The sequence below is a fragment of the Vipera berus genome (assembly GCF_964194415.1).
Source record: "Vipera berus genome assembly, chromosome: 2".
NCBI lineage: Eukaryota > Metazoa > Chordata > Lepidosauria > Squamata > Viperidae > Vipera > Vipera berus.
The window spans coordinates 267142906-267168681 of record NC_138203.1 but is presented as its reverse complement, the minus strand read 5'-3'; the positions used below and the strand labels follow the sequence as shown (position 1 = coordinate 267168681).

At 43.3% G+C, this 25776-nt stretch overlaps 1 protein-coding gene across 1 annotated transcript; it reads right to left on the bottom strand.

Annotated features, from left to right (window-relative positions):
- Positions 1-682: 682 nt before the first annotated feature.
- On the bottom strand, positions 683-25776 carry LOC308663604 (C-type lectin domain family 2 member D-like). Its single transcript, XM_081320185.1, has 6 exons — positions 25245-25776; positions 15495-15590; positions 14369-14464; positions 10269-10480; positions 9250-9347; positions 683-2134 (listed from the first exon to the last, which is right to left on the bottom strand). Exons 1-6 carry the CDS (start codon positions 25375-25377, stop codon positions 1999-2001), a joined length of 771 nt encoding a protein of 256 aa, XP_081176311.1. The 5' UTR covers positions 25378-25776; the 3' UTR covers positions 683-1998.

Below are 25776 nucleotides of genomic sequence, written 5' to 3'. Positions count from 1 at the left end.
CATACATCTTAAAGTTGCACTAACAGCTTCAGAAAAGACACATAGCTGCTCTTCACTTTGGCTTCACAAGGGCACATTTGAACTGTCTGGGTGTTTTTTTTTTGTTTATAATTCTGAATCTTAACCATGTGCAAGTCTAGCTTCTAGTTCATATTGACTGACAATATAATGATTCTATATTATTGCTACCAATGTTATTGAAAGTAAAGATTTGTTGGAAAAACATTGTGATTGAAAAACCAGTCTTTCTGATGCTGGAGAAAGTTATTCATGTTTGCAGTTTTTTGTTGTAATTTTTTAAAAAATATGTTATTTCTTTATTTTTTGTAAGAAAATTTATAAAAAAAAAGAAAGTTCAAAAAATTAAATGTATAAATGAAATACAAACTAAGAAGGTTTTTTTTCTCTTAGTTTTCCCATAATTTTTGTTCTGGATGCCAGGAAAGTTAATGTGTGTAACATCCTTAAGGGTATTGTTTTGGTAGGTCAGCTGGCCCCAGTGATATTCTGATAAAGTATCCTTTATTGACTGTGTCTCCAAATGCTTTGTTTTTTCCCTTTAGGTGAGTATTTTTCTGACAACACTTATAAGAATCAAAGTAGCCAGGAGAGAATCAGGTGTGTCATTATGACAGGATGTAAAATAAAACAATTGCCATTATTTCCAATATACACTACTTTTATCTATTAATTCATTTATTTGCATATCAAATATATATATATCCAAAAGTGATCTGAGCTGCATGCATTACAATAATAAAATAAAGCAAAGCAAAGTATAATTATTATGGCCTTTGACTAGCATTTATAATAAAATAGTACAGTTAAAAAAGCGAAATAATTTATTGGAGAAGGGAAACAGTAATAAAACAATATACCTAATTTAAAAAAAATTAAAATTGCATAGCTTGGTATTTGATATTTGAAATAATATTTGGCCACCTGAATGTCAGGTGTGGGGTTAGCATCCTTTGGAGACGATCTCATTGGAGGGGGGGGGGAAGGCCCCTTTCCTGAGATCCACTAAGGGTAGATCCCTAGCAGCAGCCTTTTCTGCCAGAGCTAATATGTTGGGAAGAGGCAATTGTGGAGAGGTAGCTGCTCACTTAACCCAATCCCATGCCACAAAGGGCTTTAAAGGTTAAAACCAGCACCTTGAATTGGACCCAGAAGCAAACTTGGCGACCAAATCAACTTGTGAAGCAGAGGTGGAGCAGTGGGCTAATGCCTCCTTAAGTAACACCAGCTGCCTGCAATTATTGCAGGTTTGCATCCCACCAGGCTCAAGGTTGACTCAGCCTTCCATCCTTCCGAGGCAGGTAAAATGAGGACCCAGATTGTTGGGGGCAATTAAGCTGACTTTGTAATAATGCCGCTTGGGGTGTGTGTGTGTGTGTGTGTGTGTGAAAGCCCTAATAAGCAGGCATATACATAGAATGAAGGCTACTGCTAAGCTTGTAAGCCACCCTGAGTCTTCAGAGAAGGGTGGGATATAAATGGAATTAAAATAAAAATAAAATAAATAAAATAAATAATGCTGAAATCAGTATAGATCTTATCCAGTGTTTCTCAATTTTTTTCTTCAACACGGATCCCATCTAAATAGTTTTTGTGGCCACAGACTATGGCCATGGACCCCCAAGACTTAAGATTTAAATCATAACATTGTTTTCAAGCCTTCATGGATCCCCTATGATAACATTCCGGTCCCCTAGGGGCTGCAGACCACAGGTTGAAAACCACTGGCCTAAACTACATGAAAATGTAAACAATGTAGAAATGTAATAATGTAAAGTGCAACAGCAGAAACAGAGACTATTTCATGCAGAAGAAAATCCAGAGGAAATCCGCAACTGATTAAATATCTAGTTGATATGCTAGGATTACAGTGTGCAAAGGCAGAAATAATTTATCCTTCTCTGTATATAAGATCCAATCGTTACTACAGTCAATGATAAAAGGTAAATTCCAGCTGAGTACAATGGAAATTATATGTCGTCAAACTATCTTTGGACTTGTGAATTCATCAGGTTTGATGCATATCCAGTGATGGAGTGTACGGCACATGGAAGAGCTTGCTCCGCCTTCCTCATTCAAAAAGGCACAGTTCCCTCCATCACCGAGGACCTCCCACCTGCAACACAAGGGCAACAAGGGTGAAGAGCTGTGTCCCCACTGCATCTAACCATGTCATCATCTTGCCCTAGTAACATCTCTTTTCTGCCATGTCCCCATAGCATTGTTTTCCTGTGAGTAAGAGAGGCTTCAGTCACCCTTAGCTAACTTAATTTGGTGTTCCAATTTGCTTCTTTATTCCAACAACCTCCAAGGGCAATCATAAGGTGTGTAAATCTACTTTTTAAGAAGAGACTGGACAGCCATTTGTCTGAAATGGTATAAGGTTTCTTGCCTGAGCAAGAGGTTGGACTAGATGACCCACAAGGTCCCTTCCAATTCTTATTATTATTGTTGTTGTTGTTTAGACATGAACCTCAGTCAACTGAACATTCAAATTGACTGGCGCTGATGGTTGACACGGGTTGCTGCCAGCATCCTAGGTGTTGGTGTTGGTGTTGGTATTATTATTATTATTGTTATTATTCACCCACTGTCTTGGAAGAAAGTCAGGCAACCAAAGTGACTTGGAGTGGAGAGGTAACAACGGAGGCCCCAAATTTCATTCCAGTATAGTTTTCTGCTGAGTCAAGGATGAGCAAATCTCAACCTAATTCACCAATTGTTGTTGTTGTTAGTTGCGAAGTCGTGTCCGACCCATCGCGACCCTATGGACAATGTTCCTCCAGGCCTTCCTGTCCTCTACCATCTTCTGGAGTCCATCTAGGCTCACACCTACTGCTTCAGTGACTCCATCCAGCCACCTCATTCTCTGTCGTCCCCTTCTTCTATTGCCCTCAATCTTTCCCAGCATTAGGCTCTTCTCCAGTGAGTCCTTCCTTCTCATTAGGTGGCCAAAGTATTTGAGTTTTAGCTTCAGGATCTGGCCTTCTAAAGAGCAGTCAGGGTTGATCTCCTCTAGGACTGACCGGTTTGATCGCCTTGCAGTCCAAGGGACTCGCAGGAGTCTTCTCCAGCACCATAGTTCAAAAGCCTCAATTCTTTGGCGCTCAGCCTTTCTGATGGTCCAACTTTCACTGCCATACATTGCAACTGGGAAGACCATAGCCTTGACTATACGCACTTTTGTTGACAGGGTGATGTCTCTGCTTTTTAGTGTGCTGTCTAGATTTGCCATGGCTTTCCTCCCGAGGAGCAAGCGTCTTTTAATTTCTTGGCTACAGTCCCCATCTGCAGTGATCTTGGAGCCCAGGAAAATAAAATCTGTCACTACCTCCATTTCTTCCCCATCTATTTGCCAGGAGTTGAGAGGGCCGGATGCCATGATCTTGGTTTTCTTAATGTTTAGTTTCAACCCAAGTTTTGCACTCTCCTTCTTCACTTGCAACAAGAGGCTCTTTAGTTCTTCTTCACTTTCTGCCATTAGAGTGGTATCATCTGCATATCTTAGGTTGTTGATGTTTCTTCCGGCAATCTTAATTCCAACTTTTGATTCATCTAGCCCTGCCTTTCTCATGATGTGCTCTGCATATAAGTTAAATAGGCAAGGCGACAGTATACAGCCTTGCCGGACTCCTTTCCCAATTTTGAACCAATCAGTGGTTCCGTGTCCAGTTCTCACTGTTGCTTCTTGGCCCGCATATAGATTTCTCAAGAGACAAATAAGATGGTCTGGTATGCCCATCTCTTTAAGGACTTGCCAGAGTTTGTTATGATCCACACAATCAAAGGCTTTAGCATAGTCAATGAAGCAGAAGTAGATGTTTTTCTGGAACTCTCTAGCTTTCTCCATGATCCAGCGTATGTTAGCAATTTGATCTCTAGTTCCTCTGCCTCTTCGAAATCCTGCCTGTACTTCTGGTAGTTCTCGATCCACATACTGCTGGAGTCTAGCTTGTAGAATTTTAAGCATAACTTTACTAGCATGAGAAATGAGTGCAATGGTGCGATAGTTTGAACATTCTTTGGCACTGCCTTTCTTTGGAATTGGAATGTAAACTGATCTTTTCCAATCCTGTGGCCACTGTTGAGTTTTCCAAATTTGCTGGCAAATTGAGTGTAGCACTTTTACTGCATCGTCTTTTAAGATTTTGAATAGCTCAGCTGGAATACTGTCACCTCCACTAGCTTTGTTGTTGCTCAGCTTTTCTAAGGCCCACTTCACTTCACATTCTAGGATGTCTGGCTCGAGGTCAGTGACCACCTCATTGTGATTATCAGGGACGTTAAGCTCATTCTTGTATAGTTCTTCTGTGTAATTTTGCCACCTCTTCTTAATCTCTTCTGCCTCTGTTAGGTCCCTGCCATTTTGGTCCTTTATCATGCCCATTTTTGCATGAAACGTTCCTTTCATCTGTCCAATTTTCTTGAAAAGATCTCTGGTCCTCCCTATTCTATTGTTTTCTTCTATTTCTTTGCATTGTTCATTTAAGAAGGCATTCTTATCTCTTCTAGCTATTCTTTGGAATTCTGCATTTAATTGGGCGTATCTTTCTTTTTCTCCCTTGCCTTTCGCTTCCCTCCTTTCCTCAGCTATTTGCAAAGCTTCCTCAGACAGCCATTTTGCTTTCTTGCATTTCTTTTTCTTTGGGATGGTTTTGGTTGCTACCTGTTGTACAATGTTGCGAACCTCTGTCCATAGTTCTTCAGGCACTCTGTCTATCAGATCTAATTCCTTAAATCTATTTGTCACCTCTACTGTATATTCAACAGGGATATGATTTAATTCATACCTGACTGGCCTAGCGCTTTTCCCTACTTTCTTTAATTTAAGCCTAAACTTTGCAACAAGAAGCTCATGGTCTGAGCCACAGTCAGCTCCTGGTCTTGTTTTTACTGACTGTATAGAGCTTCTCCATCTTTGGCTGCAGAGCATATAGTCAATCTGATTTCTGTGTTGACCGTCTGGTGATGTCCATGTGTAAAGCCGTCTCTTGGGTTGTTGGAAAAGAGTGTTTGCTATGACCATTGTATTCTCTTGACAAAATTCTATCAGCCTGTGCCCTGCTTCATTTTGTACTCCAAGGCCAAACTTGCCTGTTATTCCCGTTATCTTTTGGCTTCCTACTTTAGCATTCCAATCCCCCATGATGATAAGGACATCATTTTTGGGTGTTAGTTCTATAAGGTGCTGTAGGGCTTCATAGAACCGGTCAATTTCATCCTCTTCAGCACTGGTGGTTGGGGCATAGACTTGGACTACTGTGATATTGAATGGTTTGCCTTGGATTCGAACTGAGATCATTCTGTCATTTTGAGGATTGTATCCCAGTACTGCTTTTCCTATTTTTTTATTGACTATGAAGGCTACTCCATTTCTTCTGAGGGATTCTTGCCCGCAGTAGTATACCTGATGGTCATCTGAATTAAATTCACCCATTCCTGTCCATTTTAGTTCGCTGATACCTAAGATGTCGATGTTTAGTCTTGTCATCTCTTGTTTGACCACGTCCAGCTTTCCTTGATTCATGGATCTTACATTCCAGGTTCCTATGGAGAAAAAATCTTTACAGCATCGGACTTTCCTTTCACCACCAGACATATCCACAGCTGAGCGTCCTTTCGGCTTTGGCCCAGTCGCTTCATTCTTTCTGGCGCTACTAGTACTAGCCCTCTGCTCTTCCCCAGTAGCATATTGGACGCCTTCCGACCTGAGGGGCTCATCTTCCAGCGTCATATCGTTTTGCCTTTTAGTACTGTCCATAGGGTTTTCATGGCAAAGATACTGGAGTGGTTTGCCATTTCCTTCTCCAGTGGATCACGTTTTGTCAGAACTCTCTGCTATGACCTTTCCGTCTTGGGTGGCCCTGCACGGCATAGCTCATAGCTTCATTGAATTACGCAAGCCCCTTCGCCACGACAAGGCAGTAATCCATGAAGGGGAATTCACCAATAGGGAGAAGCAAATTTTAGTGGGTGATAGGCAGATAGTAGTGGATTCATGTATGAACGGTCTATTTGGCTATAGCCAGTTTGGTGTTTCCCAGCAACTTTGAGCTATAACTCACTCGTCCCCTGTGCTCAGAGCTGATGGGAACTGAAGTCCATTTGGAGGCCATCAATTTTCTATATCTGGCTGGTTTCAATCACGTGTGATTAGCGATGTGTCTATTCCTTTCCTGAGCACAAATTCTGACCTAGGACTCCAAGTTAATTTAGAGAGCAGCCATATTGGGGCATTATATTCTTCTTTATATATTTATTTGTTAGACTTAAATCCCAGCTTTTTGTTTAGGAACTAACACACTTATTTTTCCTTATGTCCAATTCTCAGAGATGGTCTGGACAACTCTTAGCGAAGTTTGACATTCTTCCTTCATAGGAATGTGAGAAAGTAACTGGCCCAAGATCACCCAGCTGGCTTTGTGCCCAAGGCATAACTAGAACTCACAGCTCCCAGTTTTTAGCCTGCTGCCTTAACTGCTATGCCAAACTGGCTCTCACAAATGCCTCTTTAACACGTGAGGTAGGTAAGGCTGAGAGGATCTGGCCTTAAGTCAGTAAGGGAACTTCGGTGCCTCAAAGGGGATTTGAACCTGGGTCTCCACTCTTAGTGTGAAACCTTCACTACCAGACCACACTGGCTCTGGGGCCGAGAAAAAAAGGACTGACCCATAATTCCCAGGCACCTTTTATGGCTGAGAGGGGACCTAACCTGGGTTTCTCAAGTCTGGCAATTTAACCACTGCATCACACTGGCTTGTAATAATAATAATAATAATAATAATAATAATAATAATAATAATAATAATAATAATAATAATAATAATAATAATAATAATAATAATAATAATAATAATAATAATAATAATAATAATTTGTTGGAAGGGACCTTGGAGGTCATCTAGTCCAACCCCCTGCTAAGGCAGGAAACCCTATACCATTTCAGACAAATGGCTGTCCAGTCTCTTCTTAAAAACTTCCAGTGTTGGAGCATTCACCACTTCTGGAGGCAGGTAGTTCCACTGGTTAATTGTTCTAACTGTCAGGAAGTTTCTCCTTAGTTCTAGGTTGCTTCTCTCCTTGACTAGTTTCCATCCGTTGCTTCTTGTCCTGCTTTCAGGTGCTTTGGAGAATAGCTTGGCTCCCCCTTCTTTGTGGCGGCCCCTGAGATATTGGAACACTGCTATCATGTCACCCCTCACCCTTCTCTTCATTAAACTACACATACCCAATTCCAGCAACCGTTCCCTATATGTTTTAGCCTCCAGTCCCCCAATCATCTTTGTTGCTCTTCTCTGTACTCTTTCTAGTCTCTCGACATCTTTTTTACATCGTGGTGACCAAAACTGGATGCAGTATTCCAGGTGTGGCCTTACCAAGGCATTGTAAAGTGGTATTAGTACTTCACGTGATCTATCTTCTGGAGTATTGGCTATTTCTGCCAGCTTGGTGTCATCTGCAAATTTGATGAGTTTCCCATCTATCCCCTCATCCAAATCGTTGATGTTGAAGAGCACTGGGCCCAGAACAGAGCCCTGGGGCACCCCACTACACACTTCCTTCCATGTAGATGCGGTTCCATTGAGGACCACACGCTGAGTACGGCCTGTCAGCCAGCTACGAATCCATCTGGTGGTGATGCTATCTAACCCACATTTTTCTATTTTATCAAGTAGTAGGTTGTGATCTACTTTATCAAATGCCTTACTGAAATCCAAGTAAATTAAATCTACAGCATTCCTCTGGTCCACTAGTTTTGTCACTTGGTCAAAGAATGAAATAAGATTTGTCTGGCATGATCTGTTTTTGACAAACCCATGTTGGCTTTTAGTGATAACTTTGTTCGCATCAAGGTGTTCGCTGATTCATTGTTTGATTATCTTTTCCAGAATCTTCCCAGGTATTGAGGTCAGGCTGATAGGTCTGTAGTTTCCTGGATCTGTTTTTTTCCCTTTTTTGAAGATGGGAACTACATCAGCTCTCTTCCAGTCCTCTGGTAGTTCCCCAGTGCTCCAGGATCTTTGAAAGATATAGTTCAGGGGTTCTGAGATCACGTCTGCCAGTTCCTTGAGAACCTTGGGGTGTAATCCATCTGGTCCTGGTGATTTGAACTCGTCTAGGCTGGACAGGTGCTCACTTACCATTTTCTTGCCTATCTTAACTTGCGTTTCTATTGTTTTTTATGGCACTGTTTTTGGTAGGTTGGACTGTTTTTTCCCTTTGTGTAAAGGCAGATGCAAAAAATGAGTTAAATAGTTCTGCTTTCTCCCTGTTGCTTGTCACCTTCTTGCCACTTTCCCCCACTAATGGACCAATCATTTCCTTAACTTTTTTCTTGTTTCTTATATGTTGAAAGAAGCTTTTTTTGTTATTTTTGACTTTGGTCGCAAGCCTTAGTTCATTTTGAGCCTTAGCTTCCCTCACTTCATCTTTGCAGGCACGGGCTATTTGCTGATATTCTGACTTAGTTATGTGCCCCTCTTTCCACTTCCTATACTTGTCCCTTTTGTCTTTCAGTTTATCAGAGAGTTCTTTATGCAGCCATGCTGGTTTCTTTTGAGAGCTGTTATTTTTCTTCTTTGTTGGTATTGTGCTAGACTGGGCCTTTATTATCTCACTTTTCAAAATTTCCCAAGCTTCTTGAGTTGTTTTCCCCTTTAGGATTCTCATCCATGGAATTCTTCCCAAGGTCTCTCTAAGTTTATTGAAATTAGCTCTTTTAAAGTCCAAGACTCTAGTTTGGCTGTATTCTATTGCTTGTGCTTCCATAATGTTGAATTCCAATATTGCATGATCACTTCTCCCCAAGGTTCCTGTGGCTTTGACACTTTCTATCATTTCATCTCTGTTAGTGAGAATTAAATTCAATATGGCTAAGCCCCTAGTTCCCTTCTCTACTTTTTGGGAGAGAAAGTTGTCTGCTAGGTTTGTCAGGAATCTGTTTGATCTTCCACTTGGTGCAGAATTTGTCTCCCAGTTGATATCAGGGTAATTAAAGTTCCACTCTTTTAAGTTCTCTAGTTTTAGACACAAAGTTGGCATTTATGAAAATACGCAGTGCATTTGTGCTTGATGCAAGAAACAGGACTGCACTGGATAACCAATAAACCCCATGCCACTTCTTTTCAGCATTCGGCTCTTATAGAGTTTATTTCATTAATTGAAGAAATTTAGATGCCACCCATCTCACTACTCCTCAAGTGAAGACATAAGAGAGAAAGGATGACTCACGTTGAAGCATTTCCATTGATCCATTTCCAGGCTTGGTCTGGATCTCGTTTGAGGCCAATCCAGTGGGGAGTGCTGCCTTTGTAACGCTGCACAAAAACCTTTTGAGAGAATAAACGGTAAACATTAAACCACTCCGAAATATTTATAGACACCCCCCCTCCAAGTGTACATGTTTTAACCTTTTACCTATTTCCTCAATAATCAAATCACACATATTTAGAGTCGGCCAATAATTCTATCATATTGTTTGATTACACCAGGAGTTACACAGGAGTTCATATAAGGATACAAAGACTGCCTGCCTCCATTTCCCCCAAAGCACATCAGAACATAAATTCAGTATGTCTTCATCTCCTTAAGCCGGCTCCCGCCCCAGAATCTCAGGAGAAGACGCTGCTATTTTAAATAGTTGCAGAGAGCTGCTATTTTGATAGCCCACAGACTTCAAAGCCCCCTTTTAGAGTCAAATCAGAGTGCTAACCAGCCCTAATATCAATGATTTCAATGATGCACGAAGGCAAAACAACTGTGCTGTTTCCTCTCCCTTCCTTTCCCTGAAGGCTTAAAAAGGGTCCCACCCAGGAGAAAAGGGAGCTGTTCCCTTTAAAAGGGACACAGCTATTTCAAAAAGGGAAGGCTGGAGTGTTTACTTGGACTCAGTTCCAGAACACAGAACAAAAAGAAGTGAAAAAGCTAAAGAAGAAAAAAAAAAGCTGGAAAGATGAAATCTGGAAAAAAGTAACTTTGAATGGTCCCTAAACGGGGCGATCATTATACAAGGTCTACCTGTAGCAGACGTGGGCTAAAGACACCGGCCGTAGATCAGAAAGCAACAGATGGTCTTCCTTAATGAAAATCAATTCACATCTTTTTTCAGTCTTCACTAGGGTTACAGGCCAGCACCAAATGAAACCATCATACTGTTGTAAAATAAATTCCCTGCAGGCAGAACTGATGTATGTGGACCCTACATGAAACTGGTACCATCCACAATATAGCAGGATATTTTCACCTCTTACCAGGTCTTCCTTTTCAATAATGGCCAGAGAGGCATTGTGCGAAGAGCAGAACTCTTGAGCAGCAGTCCAGTTTCTTTCTTCATTTGAGAAGAAGAAACATTTCCCCTGGTATCCAATCCAGGCAGGCAGGCACGGGCGTTTCCAAGGCTGAGAGGGTGCCGGCAGCGACTTACAATCATCTGTCTTTAGGGTTGCCTTATTTCCTGAAAATACTAAGGGGGAAAAAAAAGATCATGATCTAACAAACACTGCCCACAGTTAATTGAACACAAATGGGCATGGGGAATACAGCTAGTCCTTGATTTATGACTGTAACGAAGACTGGGAATTTCTGACATAAGTCATGATGGTCATAAGCCGAGGCATCAAATGACTGACCTGATCTTACAAAATTTTTTACAGCGCTCATTAAGCGAATGCAGTGGTCATAAAGCAAACGTGGTCGTAAAGTGAATCCATTTTCCCCGACGAGTGTTTTTTTGTCAGAAATTAGAAGCAAACATGTTCCCAGCAAAAATGTTGTAAATCATAGTCACGTGACCTCAGAATGCTGCAAACATACACAAATATAGGTCAGTTGCTGAGCACCCCAAATGTGATCACAAGATCTCTAGGGGAGGGGTGGGTGGGTGGGAATATCTGTGGTAACTTCGAATCTGTAGCCCTTGAGAGCTTAATAGTAATTTCAAACAGTTGCTAAATGACTGGTCATAAATTGAGGACTACCCATAATAAGGAATAGATAGATAGATAGATAGATAGATAGATAGATAGATAGATAGATAGATAGATAGATAGATAGATAGACAGACAGACAGACAGACAGACAGACAGACAACCTTTATTATAATTTTTTACTGTGGGACAATGGCACACATTAAAAATGAAATTTTATATATATATAATTTATATAATAACTTTAAACATACGAATCCCAGGCATATGTGTGTAATGGTATAAAATCCGTGAACTCTGGGATAATTGTAAAACAGCTGTTTATTGTTTGAAAAACAGTAAAACAATAAAATCAAATCAATTTTAATAAAAACCTAAAAAAAATGGCTGTCTATGGGAATTTCAAACAATAAACAGCTGTTTTACAATTATCCCAGAGTTCAAGGATTTTATACCAACTCGCACACACACAGAAGCTAAGGCGAATACTGAGCTTTTGCAGCAAGGGACTAAGGGTTGCAATGGGTAATAAAATGTGAAAAGTTGGGGGATCATGTCTACATGTATGGAAAAAGCAAGCGCTTCTTTCTCTGTTTCTGCCTCCTTTGGAATGGAGAGGAAATCAGGGAAGGGGAGACTCCTATGCATTGATTTATTCTATCTGTTAGATTTATTTGCTCCTTTTTCTTGGTCAAGGTCCCCCTTTTTTTGCACCATAATCCTGCAAGGTAGGCGGGGCTGAGAGAGAAGGCCCAAGGACATCCAAGGAGCTTCTGTGGCTGAGGGGAGATTACAACCTTTTTACCTACTAGAGGGTGAGCTTTTCACCAGTGTCCTCTGCTTTATGGACCATTCCCCCTTTGGAGAGTAGAAGGGTCCTAACCCTGTTAGCCTTTACTAAGGCCCTAAAACCCTGACTATAGTATCTAAGCTAGTTGAATACTGATTAATACATTACTATGATATTACTTCCTACCCCTTGCAAAACAGGCCCTCTGAAAATTTTTTAAACTACTAAATCTATTTGCAAATTATTGATCTGTCTTCTATATGTTATATAGAAGTAATTAACAGGAAGAATCAGCTGTAACAAACTGTATGTTCTGTATTGCATTTCCTGTAAACTGAATTACTTTGTGTAAGCTGGCCAAAGTCATTTACTGAGATAAGACGGCTATAGTAATCGAACTAACAAACAGATAAATAAACCTGGGTCTCTCCATGGCTAGTCCAACCCCTTCATCAACCTGGCTGTTGTTATCCCTCAGAAGGGGGGGGAAGGAATGCAAAAAAACAACCCCCCCATAAAAATAAAAGCATCGCATATCTTGCAATAGTAAGGTTTGGATAACTTACCAGTACAAAATACAAAAGCAGTCAAAGCAGAAGAAACAAGAGCAGCAACAAGAACGAGGACAATATGACTACAGTACCGAACAAAAAGATTTCTCATTCTTGAACATCTGCCATTCTGCATATTATCTAAGGCAGAAAGAAAAAAACCAAATTTAAAACCAACAAGGTCTCCAATGTCAGGTTAGGAGAAGGTTGACAAGAAGGTAAGAAGGTTCAAATCACATTGTTGGATGGAAGCACCTATCTGGAAGAGAAGTTAGAATCAAGAATTCTCAAGAGTTCTCTTGACCAACCTCCCCCTCTCTTTTCTTGGAAACCAACTGATGACTCAGTTACAATCTCCAGAGGGAAGTTGTTTAATTTCTAATAACTTCCCGGGTCAGGAAAGAGATAAAGATGCACAGGATTTTGAGGTTAAAAAAAAAAGAAAAATACAGTTTTATTGAAAACTCCTCCAAAATATTTAAAGACCTCCCTTTTCTCTGTGCAGGGGCAGAGAGAAGAAATGGCTATTAAGCCAAATCAGTAGACAGGTTTTTCCCATCATGGGCAACCTAGAGATGTGTGGACTTCAACTCACAGAAGTCTTGGCTGGGGAGTTCTAGCAGACCACACACCTCCAAGCTTCTCAGTTCTTCAGGTTGGGCCACACACTACCATAGATGATCCAGAAGCTGGTTTAGATCTCTGCAGAATTCACCCAAAAGCAGAATGATGTAGTCCAGGGGTAGGCAACCTTGGCTCTTTTATGACTCGTGGACTTCAACTCCCAGTGGGCTGCAAGTGGGCAACGGGGTGTGGGAATTCACCCCAAAACTATTCACCCAGAACTATGGGCATGGGAACTTGTGTGTCCCAGGGAAAAACACCAAAACGTTGGGCCCTCTCATACAAAGTGGGGCTAGAGGGCGGGCGAGTCATTCATCGCCATATTGATCAGCTTAAAAAGCGTTTTCCAGAATAGCCACAAAGCGAGGACTTCATCCCAGGTCCCATCCACGGACTGCAAACCAGCAGCCAGGCCGATCAATCCATAGGCTCTGAGGTCCCAAGCAGTCAGAGCAACGGGGAGGTGGCCGTAGGGGGGCAAAGCCCAGGAATGCAACATGGGGCCCCTGAAGGAGAAAGCCAACCAGAACACTACAGCTGCTGTGCTAACTCTGCCAAGCGATTGGGCTCTGGGTTGGGCCCGCCTGAAAGGGCCAGCCAGAGAATTCCGAGTCAGCCTGACTCGCTTGAACTTATGGACCTTGGTCTACCCAGCCTGGTGGGCAAGCTGGTAGGCCAGAGAGTACCTGACTCTCCCAGGTGTTCCACGAGGGTTTGCAAGCTTCCTGCATATCTACAAGATTTTGTTCTGAAATAACAGAGCTATAATGTTGTATGTGTCATTGATGTGCTGCTAGACAGGAGAGTCTCTGTATTAGCCAATAAGGTAAAATGTGTACATTGCATATTACTTTGGTATCTCTGTAAAACTTGTAATTGCTGTAATCATTCCCTTTTGCTGTTATAATGTGTGTACTGTGTACATTCTAGGGAGGAGGGGTGTAATGTATTGGGCTTTGTCTTGCTAAAGAATATCATGTGGGGTTAAATGCTGGAAGGTTGCTCAAGCAGGGAAGCTCGCTAACAGCTCCCAGCTCCTCAGACAACCCGTCTCCAGCGCCACCACTGGCTGCCTCTAGGGCGGCAATAGGTTGCTTTAAACCTATTGGCCGCTGCCTAGAGGCCAGGGTATAAATTGCTGCATTCGCAGCCTTATTTCTCAGTTCAGTTCCTGCAACCCAATAAAGAATGATTCTTGCTGAACTCACTCGCCTCGTCGCGTCAATCACACAACGAACCCTGTATCTAATAACACCCACACCTGATCCATCACAAGGCCTATTGAAAACATGAAGCCCTTAAAAGCAGAAGAACACTGACACTAACAACCCCTAAACTCCACTGGAGACGTTTCCTAGCCTGGTAACGAAACATTTGGAAGCCAACCCACAAGCTCGAAGAACAAGCCTTCACCCTCATCCTACAGATATTCGCCACTATTGCAAAACTGTTATTACTACCTGGTTTCTTCTCCTGTCCACCTGCAAGTCCGTTGGGAGAAAGATGCTGCAGCTCTTGCTCCTCATCCATATTCGGCATTGCTATATTTGTATGATCTGGAATTAGAAATGGAGCTGTCACAAGAAGGAAGGCCAAGATGCTCACAGAAGACGGCAAATTACTGCTAATTTTGAGGAATCTCTTTTTAGAAGTAGGACCCAGCTTTTTAAAAAGTGTACAGCAGAAAATACTTTGTCATGCAAAGGTTCTTCATGGCCATTAATAAATTGGGCAACTATTTATTAGAGAAGGGGGGGGGGGGGAAAATCAACATTCCATTATCTACATTCTGTTAAAAGGGTTGAATTTGATCTTGGCTGATCTTCAAAAGCTAAGAAGGACGGGACCCAGCATATTTTACAGCATGCACGTCCAACCTTTTGGCTTGCCAGGGTCACATTAACTGAAGAGGAATTTTCTTGGGTCAAACATAAAATATATAATATAAAGCATATAAAGGGAAATGCTTGTGGGTCAGGGTTGAAATGAGGGGTCTTTGCTGCTGAGTTTGGCTCTTTTCTTGCAGATGTTTCATTATCCAAACTAGGTAACATCATCAGTGCTAGTGAGGAGTGGGGTTTGCTCCCAATTTATAGTCTAGTGCAGAGATTCCCAACTTCCTGGTCCGCTACCGGGCCGTGGACTGTTTGGAACTGGGCTGTGCAAGCGTGCAGCTGGACTTGTGCTAGTGGCAGGTCAGTGTGCATGAACACACATGCAGTTCAACTTATGTGAACAAGTGGGCCAGTGTGCATACCACTTGCACAGTCTGGTTTCCCACTCCCCCACCCATCAGGCTGTCAAACTCTAAAGATTGGGGACTGCTGATCTAGTGGCTTGTCCTGACAATGTTGGTGAGATTACTCTCTCTCTGTAATGTAGTTCATTACATTTATTTCATAGCTGTCCCCTGCAGCAGACGGAATGCCTGTTCTTGGTCTCATGAAACATTAAAATTCAGCAGGAATTTTTTGAAATCCAACTGGGAACAGTGTATGTGTTTGGATTGCTCTGTGTGGCCATGGCTTGGACATTTCGATCCCTCATTTCAGGAGATTGGCTTCCAGAGCTTCATATTGTAATTACCTGTTTCTTTTTGCTGTAAAAGAATGTTGCTACCAGGGGCCTGCTTCTCAATCATCTCAAATTCATCCACAGCCATTGTTCCTGGATTTGTATGATCTGGAATTAAAAATACACTCAGAAATACAAACACGGGAGAAAAACACCTCCTAAATTACTTACTAGAAATTAGGTCCAGATTCCTTTCCCAAGTCATAATTTCAGCAGAAAAAACTATAGTGGAAATCCAGGCAGGAGAGGATAGTTTCTTTGTAATTTTTCTCTATACACCAATGCCTTTTACTCATTTATTTTTATTCAGTTCAGTGACCCACCCACTATCTCCTATATCCACAATTTGTTTTCATCTAAAAAACTCTCCTTAAATCTTTAGGAAAAAAGTAGGAGAACATATAATTCTATTATTAATATTAACAAAGCACGAACTAAGAATGAAGAATGGGCTTTGCTGGACGAGTGCTCCGCATGAGTGAGCAACATTCAGCAGGACAGCAATCAACTGGATACCACCAGATTGTTGGGAGAAAAAGAGCAGGGCCAAAGAAAACCTGGTGCCAAGCATTTCAGAAAGATCTGAAAAGCATCAATCTTAAATGGAAGGATGTGGAGACTGTAGTTGTGGACCAAGAACTATGGAATATACTTTTAGCTCAATATACAGGATGTGACATTACTATTAACTACTGTGAGATCCCCTTCTTGGATTACTGCCTTGTCGTGGCGAAGGGGCTTGCGTAATTCAATGAAGCTATGAGCTATGCCGTGCAGGGCCACCCAAGGTGGAAAGGTCATAGCAGAGAGTTCTGACAAAACGTGATCCACTGGAGAAGGAAATGGCAAGCATTTCAGAAAGATCTGAAAAGCATCAATCTTAAATGGAAGGATGTGAAGACTGTAGATGTGGACCAAGAACTATGGAATATACTTTTAGCTCAATATACAGGATGTGACATTACTATTAACTACTGTGAGATGGTTGATATGCCTTAAAATATTAGCAGAATCCACAATAGTCTGAGCAGCAGTGTCTCCACTAGATAATTGACAATCAAGCTGAAACTAAGTTAATCAAGTAAAATTAGCAAATTTCCTCAAACCCCCAAAGGATAAAATCTGCAAACAGTGTTAAACGAGGCCTCCCACAGGAACTACATGTTCAGGAATACATACATACAAACACATACACACAATGTATCACCCTAGAACAGGGGTGTCAAACTCAGTTTCATTGAGGGCCGCATTCAGCATTGTGGTTGCCATTAGGGGGGGCTGGGGGGCGTGGGCGTGGCCTACTGGGTGGGGCATGGCCAGCTCAACGTCACTCACGTCGGGGGCACCTGGGTGGGACTGGGGCGGATCTGAGGGTCTCCCGTGGAGGAAAGGTGGGACTGGGGTGAGCGCCAGGGCATGGTCCACTAGAGGAGCTCACTGAGCCTCAGACTGTGCACGGGGCCCCTGGAGGGTGACACGGACTGCCCGGAGCCCTGGGCAGTGGAGGTCAAGTGCCCAGCCTGTTGTGATTCAGGGTCAGCCTGTGGGTTCGGCAGTTGGGTCGGATGACTCAGAGGAGGAGGGGGGTGTTGAAGACCTTTCTGAGGGGGTTGAAGATCTTGCTGATGATAGCCCTCAGCCAGGCTCCTCCCACTTGGTCACCACGGAGACCCAGCTGTGTGAGCCTGACAGCGTGGATGAAGATGACCCACAGCTGGCCCTGTTCAAGGACGCCCGACGCAGGAGGCAGTCAATTAGGAGTAGACAGAGGAAGGCAATGGGGCTTCTCGGAAGGAGGCAGAGAGAAGCCACGCCCTGAACTCTATATAAGGGGAATGTGTGGGGAGGGCTGGTTTGCTGAAGGCAACCGCTTGGATAGTTCGTGTTTCTCAAAGCTCCGGTTTCTTGGTTCGTGTCTTGTTTGTTTTTGTAGTAATAAATTTGGCAGGCGTAATTCCAGCCTCTTGCCTTATTGTAAAAGGGGTTGTCCCTGCCTTTTCTGCAGGGCCGGTAGCAGGCTGGTACAGAACACAGCCCTTGAGCTCCCACGGTATCAGGATCCTACAGCCCAGCTTAGCCTAGCCCCACTTCCCCAAGGGGGTGCCCACCTACACTTACCTCCTCCTCAAGGCTATTGCTGCTGTGCTCGCTCTCCTTGGCCAGGTTTATTTATTTATTTAAAACAATGTATGTAATGTAATGTATTGGGCTTTGTCTTGCTAAAGAATATCAGGAACTACATATGTTCAGGAATACATACATACAAACACATACACACAATGTATCACCCTAGAACAGGGGTGTCAAACTCAATTTCATTGAGGGCCGCATCAACATTGTGGTTGCCTCAGACTGTGCACGGGGCCCCTGGAGGGTGACACGGACTGCCCGGAGCCCTGGGCAGCGGAGGTCAAGTGCCCAGCCCAGCCCATGAGCTCCCACAGCATCAGGATCCCACAGCCCAGCCTACCCTAGCCCCACTTCCCCAAGGGGGCGCCCACCTGCGCTTACCTCTTCCTCAAGGCTATTGCTGCTGTGCTCGCTCTCCTTGGCCAGGTTGCTCATGGTGGGTGCAGAAGGACAAAGTGTGTGGGTCAAAGGGAGGCCCACTCCCTCTCCACGCGAGGAGACCTGGCTTTGTAACCAAAGCATCCTCAGCAATAGGATGGGAGACCACCAGGGGATGGCAAAAGGGCAACAGGGCTGCTGGTGGCCAAGTGCTAAGGCAGAACTTCCCTCAGACCCTCCCTCTCTTTTATTCCAATCTCCTTCCTTCCTTCTCTCCTTTTTTTCTTTCTTTCCTTTCCCTCTTTCCTTCCTCCATCCTCTCCTTCCCTGCCTCCCTCCTTTTCATTCCCATCTCCTTCCTTCCCTTTCTTTCTTCCTGTTTCCCTCCCTCCCTCCCCTCCTTCTCTCTGTGCCCAGGAAGGGATGAGGGAAAGTGGAGAGGTTGGCAGCACTTCTCTCAAAGAAAAAGAGTTGGAAGAGAACTTTGAGGTCTTTAGTCCAAGCCCCCCTGCTCATAACCATTCCAGACAATGTAATATCCAATCTCTACTTAAAAGCCTCCAGTGATGGAGCATCCACAACTTCTGAAGGCAAGCCTTTTCACTGGTTAGTTGTTTTCACAAGTCCTTAGTTCTAGGCTGGTTTTCTTCTTGATTAGTTTCCATCTATTATTGCCTTCTGATGCTTCGGAAAATAGGTTGACCCCTTCTTCTCTGTGGCAGCCCATCAAATATTGGAACACTGCTATCATGTCACCACCCCTAGTCCTTTTCACTAAGCTAGACATACCCAATTCCCACAAACATTTGTCATATGTTTTAAGCCTCCAGCTCCCTAATCATCTTTGTTTACCATCCATCTAGACCAGATGGTCCCCCTGATTTGGTTTATAGAACAGTGGCCACAAGCAGAGCCTTCTCAGAGACAGCACCCCAATTATAGAACTTTCTCCCAAGGAAAATATGAACAGTACATCCCTCACCCGTTTAGAGGCAACTCCAAACACTGTTCAGCCAGGCATATGTAGAATAACAACACATTTTATGGTCACACAGCACTAAAGTAAATTACTACTACTATTTTTCTTTCTTAAAATACACACTTTTAATATCGTTTTAAGCAGTGCTAGTGATGCTTTCCCCTTCATGGATTACTGCCTTGTCGTGGCGAAGGGGCTTGCGTAATTCAATGAAGCTATGAGCTATGCCGTGCAGGGCCACCCAAGACGGACAGGTCATAGCTGAGAGTTCTGACAAAACGTGATCCACTGGAGAAGGAAATGGCAACCCACTCCAGTATCTTTGCCATGAAAACCCTATGGACAGTACCAAAAGGCAAAACGATATGACGCTGGAAGATGAGCCCCTCAGGTCGGAAGGCGTCCAATATGCTACTGGGGAAGAGCAGAGGGCTAGTACTAGTAGCGCCAGAAAGAATGAAGCGACTGGGCCAAAGCCGAAAGGACGCTCAGCTGTGGATGTGTCTGGTGGTGAAAGGAAAGTCCGATGCTGTAAAGATTTTTTCTCCATAGGAACCTGGAATGTAAGATCCATGAATCAAGGAAAGCTGGACGTGGTCAAACAAGAGATGACAAGACTGAACATCGACATCTTAGGTATCAGCGAACTAAAATGGACAGGAATGGGTGAATTTAATTCAGATGACCATCAGGTATACTACTGCGGGCAAGAATCCCTCAGAAGAAATGGAGTAGCCTTCATAGTCAATAAAAGAGTAGGAAAAGCAATACTGGGATACAATCCTCAAAATGACAGAATGATCTCAGTTCGAATCCAAGGCAAACCATTCAATATCACAGTAGTCCAAGTCTATGCCCCAACCACCAGTGCTGAAGAGGATGAAATTGACCAGTTCTATGAAGCCCTACAGCACCTTATAGAACTAACACCAAAAAATGATGTCCTTATCATCATGGGGGATTGGAATGCTAAAGTAGGAAGCCAAAAGATAACTGGAATAACAGGCAAGTTTGGCCTTGGAGTACAAAATGAAGCAGGGCACAGGCTGATAGAATTTTGTCAAGAGAATACGATGGTCATAGCAAACACTCTTTTCCAACAACCCAAGAGACGGCTCTACACATGGACATCACCAGACGGTCAACACAGAAATCAGATTGACTATATGCTCTGCAGCCAAAGATGGAGAAGCTCTATACAGTCAGTAAAAACAAGACCAGGAGCTGACTGTGGCTCAGATCATGAGCTTCTCCTTGCAAAGTTTAAGCTTAAACTGAAGAAAGTAGGGAAAAGCACTAGGCCAGTCAGGTATGAATTAAATCATATCCCTGTTGAATATACAGTAGAGGTGACAAATAGATTTAAGGAATTAGATCTGATAGACAGAGTGCCTGAAGAACTATGGACAGAGGTTCGCGACATTGTACAACAGGTAGCAACCAAAACCATCCCAAAGAAAAAGAAATGCAAGAAAGCAAAATGGCTGTCTGAGGAAGCTTTGCAAATAGCTGAGGAAAGGAGGGAAGCGAAAGGCAAGGGAGAAAAACATAGATATGCCCAATTGAATGCAGAATTCCAGAGAATAGCTAGAAGAGATAAGAATGCCTTCTTAAATGAACAGTGCAAAGAAATAGAAGAAAACAATAGAATAGGGAGGACCAGAGATCTTTTCAAGAAAATTGGAGAGATGAAGGGAACGTTTAATGCAAAAATGGGCATGATAAAGGACCAAAATGGCAGGGACCTAACAGAGGCAGAAGAGATTAAGAAGAGGTGGCAAAATTACACAGAAGAACTATACAAGAATGAGCTTAATGTCCCAGATAATCACAATGAGGTGGTCACTGACCTCGAGCCAGACATCCTAGAATGTGAAGTGAAGTGGGCCTTAGAAAAGCTGAGCAACAACAAAGCTAGTGGAGGTGACAGTATTCCAGCTGAGCTATTCAAAATCTTAAAAGACAGTGCAGTAAAAGTGCTACACTCAATTTGCCAGCAAATTTGGAAAACTCAACAGTGGCCACAGGATTGGAAAAGATCAGTTTACATTCCAATTCCAAAGAAAGGCAGTGCCAAAGAATGTTCAAACTATCGCACCATTGCACTCATTTCTCATGCTAGTAAAGTCATGCTTAAAATCCTACAAGCTAGACTTCAGCAGTATGTGGATCGAGAACTACCAGAAGTACAGGCAGGATTTCGAAGAGGCAGAGGAACTAGAGATCAAATTGCCAACATACGCTGGATCATGGAGAAAGCTAGGGAGTTCCAGAAAAACATCTACTTCTGCTTCATTGACTATGCTAAAGCCTTTGATTGTGTGGATCATAACAAACTGTGGCAAGTTCTTAAAGAGATGGGAGTACCAGACCATCTTATTTGTCTCTTGAGAAACCTATATGCGGGTCAAGAAGCAACAGTGAGAACTGGACACGGAACCACTGATTGGTTCAAAATTGGGAAAGGAGTCCGGCAAGGCTGTATACTGTCACCCTGCCTATTTAACTTATATGCAGAGCACATCATGAGAAAGGCAGGGCTAGATGAATCAAAAGTTGGAATTAAGATTGCCGGAAGAAATATCAACAACCTAAGATACGCAGATGATACCACTCTAATGGCAGAAAGTGAAGAAGAACTAAAGAGCCTCTTGTTGCGGGTGAAGAAGGAGAGTGCAAAACTTGGGTTGAAACTTAACATTAAGAAAACCAAGATCATGGCATCTGGCCCTCTCAATTCCTGGCAAATAGATGGGGAAGAAATGGAGGTAGTGACAGATTTTATTTTCCTGGGCTCCAAGATCACTGCAGATGGGGACTGTAGCCAAGAAATTAAAAGACGCTTGCTCCTGGGGAGGAAAGCCATGGCAAATCTAGACAGCACACTAAAAAGCAGAGACATCACCCTGTCAACAAAAGTGCGTATAGTCAAGGCTATGGTCTTCCCAGTTGCAATGTATGGCAGTGAAAGTTGGACCATAAGAAAGGCTGAGCGCCAAAGAATTGAGGCCTTTGAACTATGGTGCTGGAGAAGACTCCTGCGAGTCCCTTGGACTGCAAGGCGATCAAACCGGTCAGTCCTAGAGGAGATAAACCCTGACTGCTCTTTAGAAGGCCAGATCCTGAAGCTAAAACTCAAATACTTTGGCCACCTAATGAGAAGGAAGGACTCACTGGAGAAGAGCCTAATGCTGGGAAAGATCGAGGGCAATAGAAGAAGGGGACGACAGAGAATGAGGTGGCTGGATGGAGTCACTGAAGCTGTAGGCGTGAGCTTAAATGGACTCCAGAAGATGGTAGAGGACAGGAAGGCCTGGAGGAACATTGTCCATAGGGTCGCGATGGGTCGGACACGACTTCGCAGCTAACAACAAAGTGATGCTTTACAATAGTTGTCTTTGAGAGTTTTCTTGTAAACCACCCTGGATTTCTCAGAAACTTTTAATTTCAAATTAGGTGTTCATTTAATAAATTAGGCAGAAGAAACAAATGTTTACATACATCTAAATCCCACAGAGCTACTGCCTCATAGGCGCATATTACAGAGAAAATAAGGCATTGCATTTCTAGACAGCATAGCCACAGGATGGTGGGAACTGTGGTCCATGACACCCAAAAGACATTAGTTTGGGCAAGGCTGGATTAAATTATAAAAGAGCAGGTGAGGGGAAGTAGGAGCAGGAAACACTTTCCAAGTCTCTGACAAAATAATTGGGGGGGAGGAGCTGATTCGGCCTTTTAATTTCAACTCACATCAATTCCTCTTAACTTCCCATTCAATCCAAAGAGTTCTATTATTGCCTGGATTTTAGGGAGGGGAGGGGAGGAGGCAAGAATAGAACACAAAGCCAATCTGAGTTTGCTCTCTCACCTGCCTGCATACCACCTTCCTTCCCCACGCAGCATGTGTATGTGTGTGAGAGACAGAGAGATCCCCCTTTTTTTGTAAGTTTGCTTACTCTGCAATGCTCCCCATTCCCCCACCTCTCTCTCTCTCTCTCTCTCTCTCTCTCACACACACACACACACACACACACACAAACCCTTCCTGCTTTCTCATCCAGCTGCACCTGAACAGAATGGGAGGAGGTTAAAAAAAAGAGAAGGGGAGGGGGGAGAAAGGTGGAAGCTCCCTTTTTTTGTAACACAGCTTCCTCCTCCTCTTCCTCTCCTGGCTCTCTCTCTGTCTCTCTCTCATACACACACACACACACACACACACACACACACACACACACACACACACACAGAGACCCTTCCTGTTTTCTCCTTCTTTTCACCCTCTCTCTCCAGCCACCACACTGCCAACCACAGGCAGTTCCAGGCTGCGGCTCTGCATGATTGCTGTGTTCCTCTTCCCGTGGTGGCGTGGTGGAGCAGGCGACTGGGAGATGGCCGATGCTCGGCTTGTGCCACTGCCCACTCACATCTCCGCGCCTTTCATCCCACAGGCTGGGCTTGCTCTGGGGTGCTAGGCTTACAGAACACCATGGCCCAGTGATGGCAAACCTTTCAGAGACCGAGTGCCCACACTGCAACCCAAAACCCACTTATGTATCGTCGGGTGCCAGGTGGGTGTGGCCCATTGGGTGGGCATGGCTGCGGTGGTAAACAGCAGACTGGATGGGACTAAAAAGTTCAATCAATTCCAACTTTATGAAATGTTTTTTTTTCTGCAAGAAGTTGAAATTGATTGATTGAACCTTTTTTTTTTGCACATGGCAGTGGAGGCCTAAAGCAAAAAGGTTTTATAAAACCCAGCTGAAGGCCTAGGACTGGGGGATGGCGTGCGTGCCCACAGAGGGCTCTGCATGCCATCTGTGGCATGCATGCCATAGGTTTGCCACCACGGCCATGGCCCAAGCGAGGAAAGGTGTGGCACAGTGGGGTGAAACAGAGCCGGACAAGGAAAAGCCCTGCAAAGCGAGGCCAGGCATGAGGAGGCTGGCCTGGCAAAGCAGAGCCACACGAGAAGCCCGGCAAAGTGGGGCATGGCTGGGCCTGACTGGTTAAGCTGGGAGGGATGGGGCAGGCTGACGCAAATGAGCTGCGGCTGCACACATCCAGCCCGAGAGGGCATGCCATTTCCTGTGCGTGCGCCAGGGCAACGCCAGGTTGGGGTGGGGCAGCGGGGGCCGGTCCCTTGCCATTTCTGGGACAGCCCTGGGGGGGCCCCCAAATCTGACATGTCTGCCCTAGAATCAGCACCAGCCCCAAATTAGTCTTCTGTCACTACCATACTCTTTGCTACCAATCACTGTAACTATTATATATGTAGATTTTAAATGGAAAACTGTGAGAACTATACTTTTCACAAACTTACCTGTTTGAACAAGCCGGCCTGGCCTAATGGGTTTGGGGTATTTTAATTAGTATTTTTTTATTTTTATTTTATTTATTTTAATTCCATTTATATCCCGCCCTTCTCCGAAGACTCAGGGCAGCTTACAAGCTTAGCAGTAGCCTTCATTCTATGTATATGCCTGCTTGTTAGGGCTTTCACACACACACCCCAAGCGGCATTACTACAGAGTCAGCTTAATTGCCCCCAACAATCTGGGTCCTCATTTTACCTACCTCGGAAGGATGGAAGGCTGAGTCAACCTTGAGCCTGGTGGGATGCGAACCTGCACTAATTGCAGGCAGCTGGTGTTACTTAAGGAGGCATTAGCCCACTGCTCCACCAAGGCTAATTATTTATTGTAATGGGCTAGTTCTATTTAATCTTATTTTTAACTTTTGTATATTGTAGTTTTATTGCCCTGTACACTGCCCTGAGTCCTTCGGGAGAAGGGCGGTATAGAAAATAATAAAATAAAATAAAATAAAATAAAATAAAATAAAATAAAATAAAATAAAATAAAATAAAATAAAATAAAATAATAAAATAAAATAATAAAATAAAATAATAAATAAAATAAAATAATAAAATAAAATAATATAAAATAAAATAAAATAAATAAAATAAAATAAAATAAAATAAAATAAAATAAAATAAAATAATAAAATAATAAAATAAAATAAAATAATAAAATAAAATAAAATAATAAAATAAAATAAATAAAATAAAATAAAATAATAAAATAATAAAATAAAATAAATAATTTAAAAAACAACTAATATCCACTGCCATTGCAGAATTTTTTGCCATTGGTAGTAATTAAGTACGCCAACGCATCTTGGATGGGCATGTTGCAAGGCTGCGTAGCCAGTGTCAGCAATGCTATCCACTCAATCCCTCCCATAGCCAGAAACATTTAGCCTGAATTGCTTACTGGAAAGTGGGTGCGGAGTCTTTTCCCACAGAAGAATTCCACTTCTCCGAAGTTGCAAAGGCTCAGCGCGCAGCAGCAGCAGCAGCAGCAGCTCCCCGCTCCGAACACCAAGGAAGCTTTCGCAACTGGACATAAAACCACCCCTGGGAGACCGGAAAGGAGGGAAACAGTCCCCGCCCCCCCCGTTTCCTCCCCAGCCCCAAATACCGGGAGAGCGCTGGGCCAACCCCACTGCAAGTCAACCCCAATTACGGTCACCGTTTTTCCCCGCTCATCTGTCGGTTCAGCGGCCCTTTACAATGCCGCTCCTCTCACCTCAAATGACAGCGGCGTGGCCCAGTTCCCTGGGGGTTTGGTGCTGGCTTAAAAGTTCACAAAAAAAGACAAAAAAATCCTCGAACACAAAGCCCTCCCAAGGCTGCGCAGAGATTCCTCAGATTGCAAAAAAAAAAGAAGCGTTTCAGCTACCTTTAGCGTTTACGTTCCTTCTTCTGGATAAAGGGCCAAGGCGGGTCCGTCTCTAAAGAAGCTT

Coding starts and splice junctions, on each gene's coding strand:
- LOC308663604 (XM_081320185.1), bottom strand. CDS start 25,377: ATGTCCAGTTGCGAAAGCTTCCTTGGTGTTCGGAGCGGGGAGCTGCTG. Junction 10,481..14,368: donor TGGACAGGAGAAGAAACCAG/GTAGTAATAACA, acceptor TTTCCCCCTTAG/TATTTTCAGGAAATAAGGCA. Junction 9,348..10,268: donor TTATTGAAAAGGAAGACCTG/GTAAGAGGTGAA, acceptor TTCTCTCAAAAG/GTTTTTGTGCAGCGTTACAA.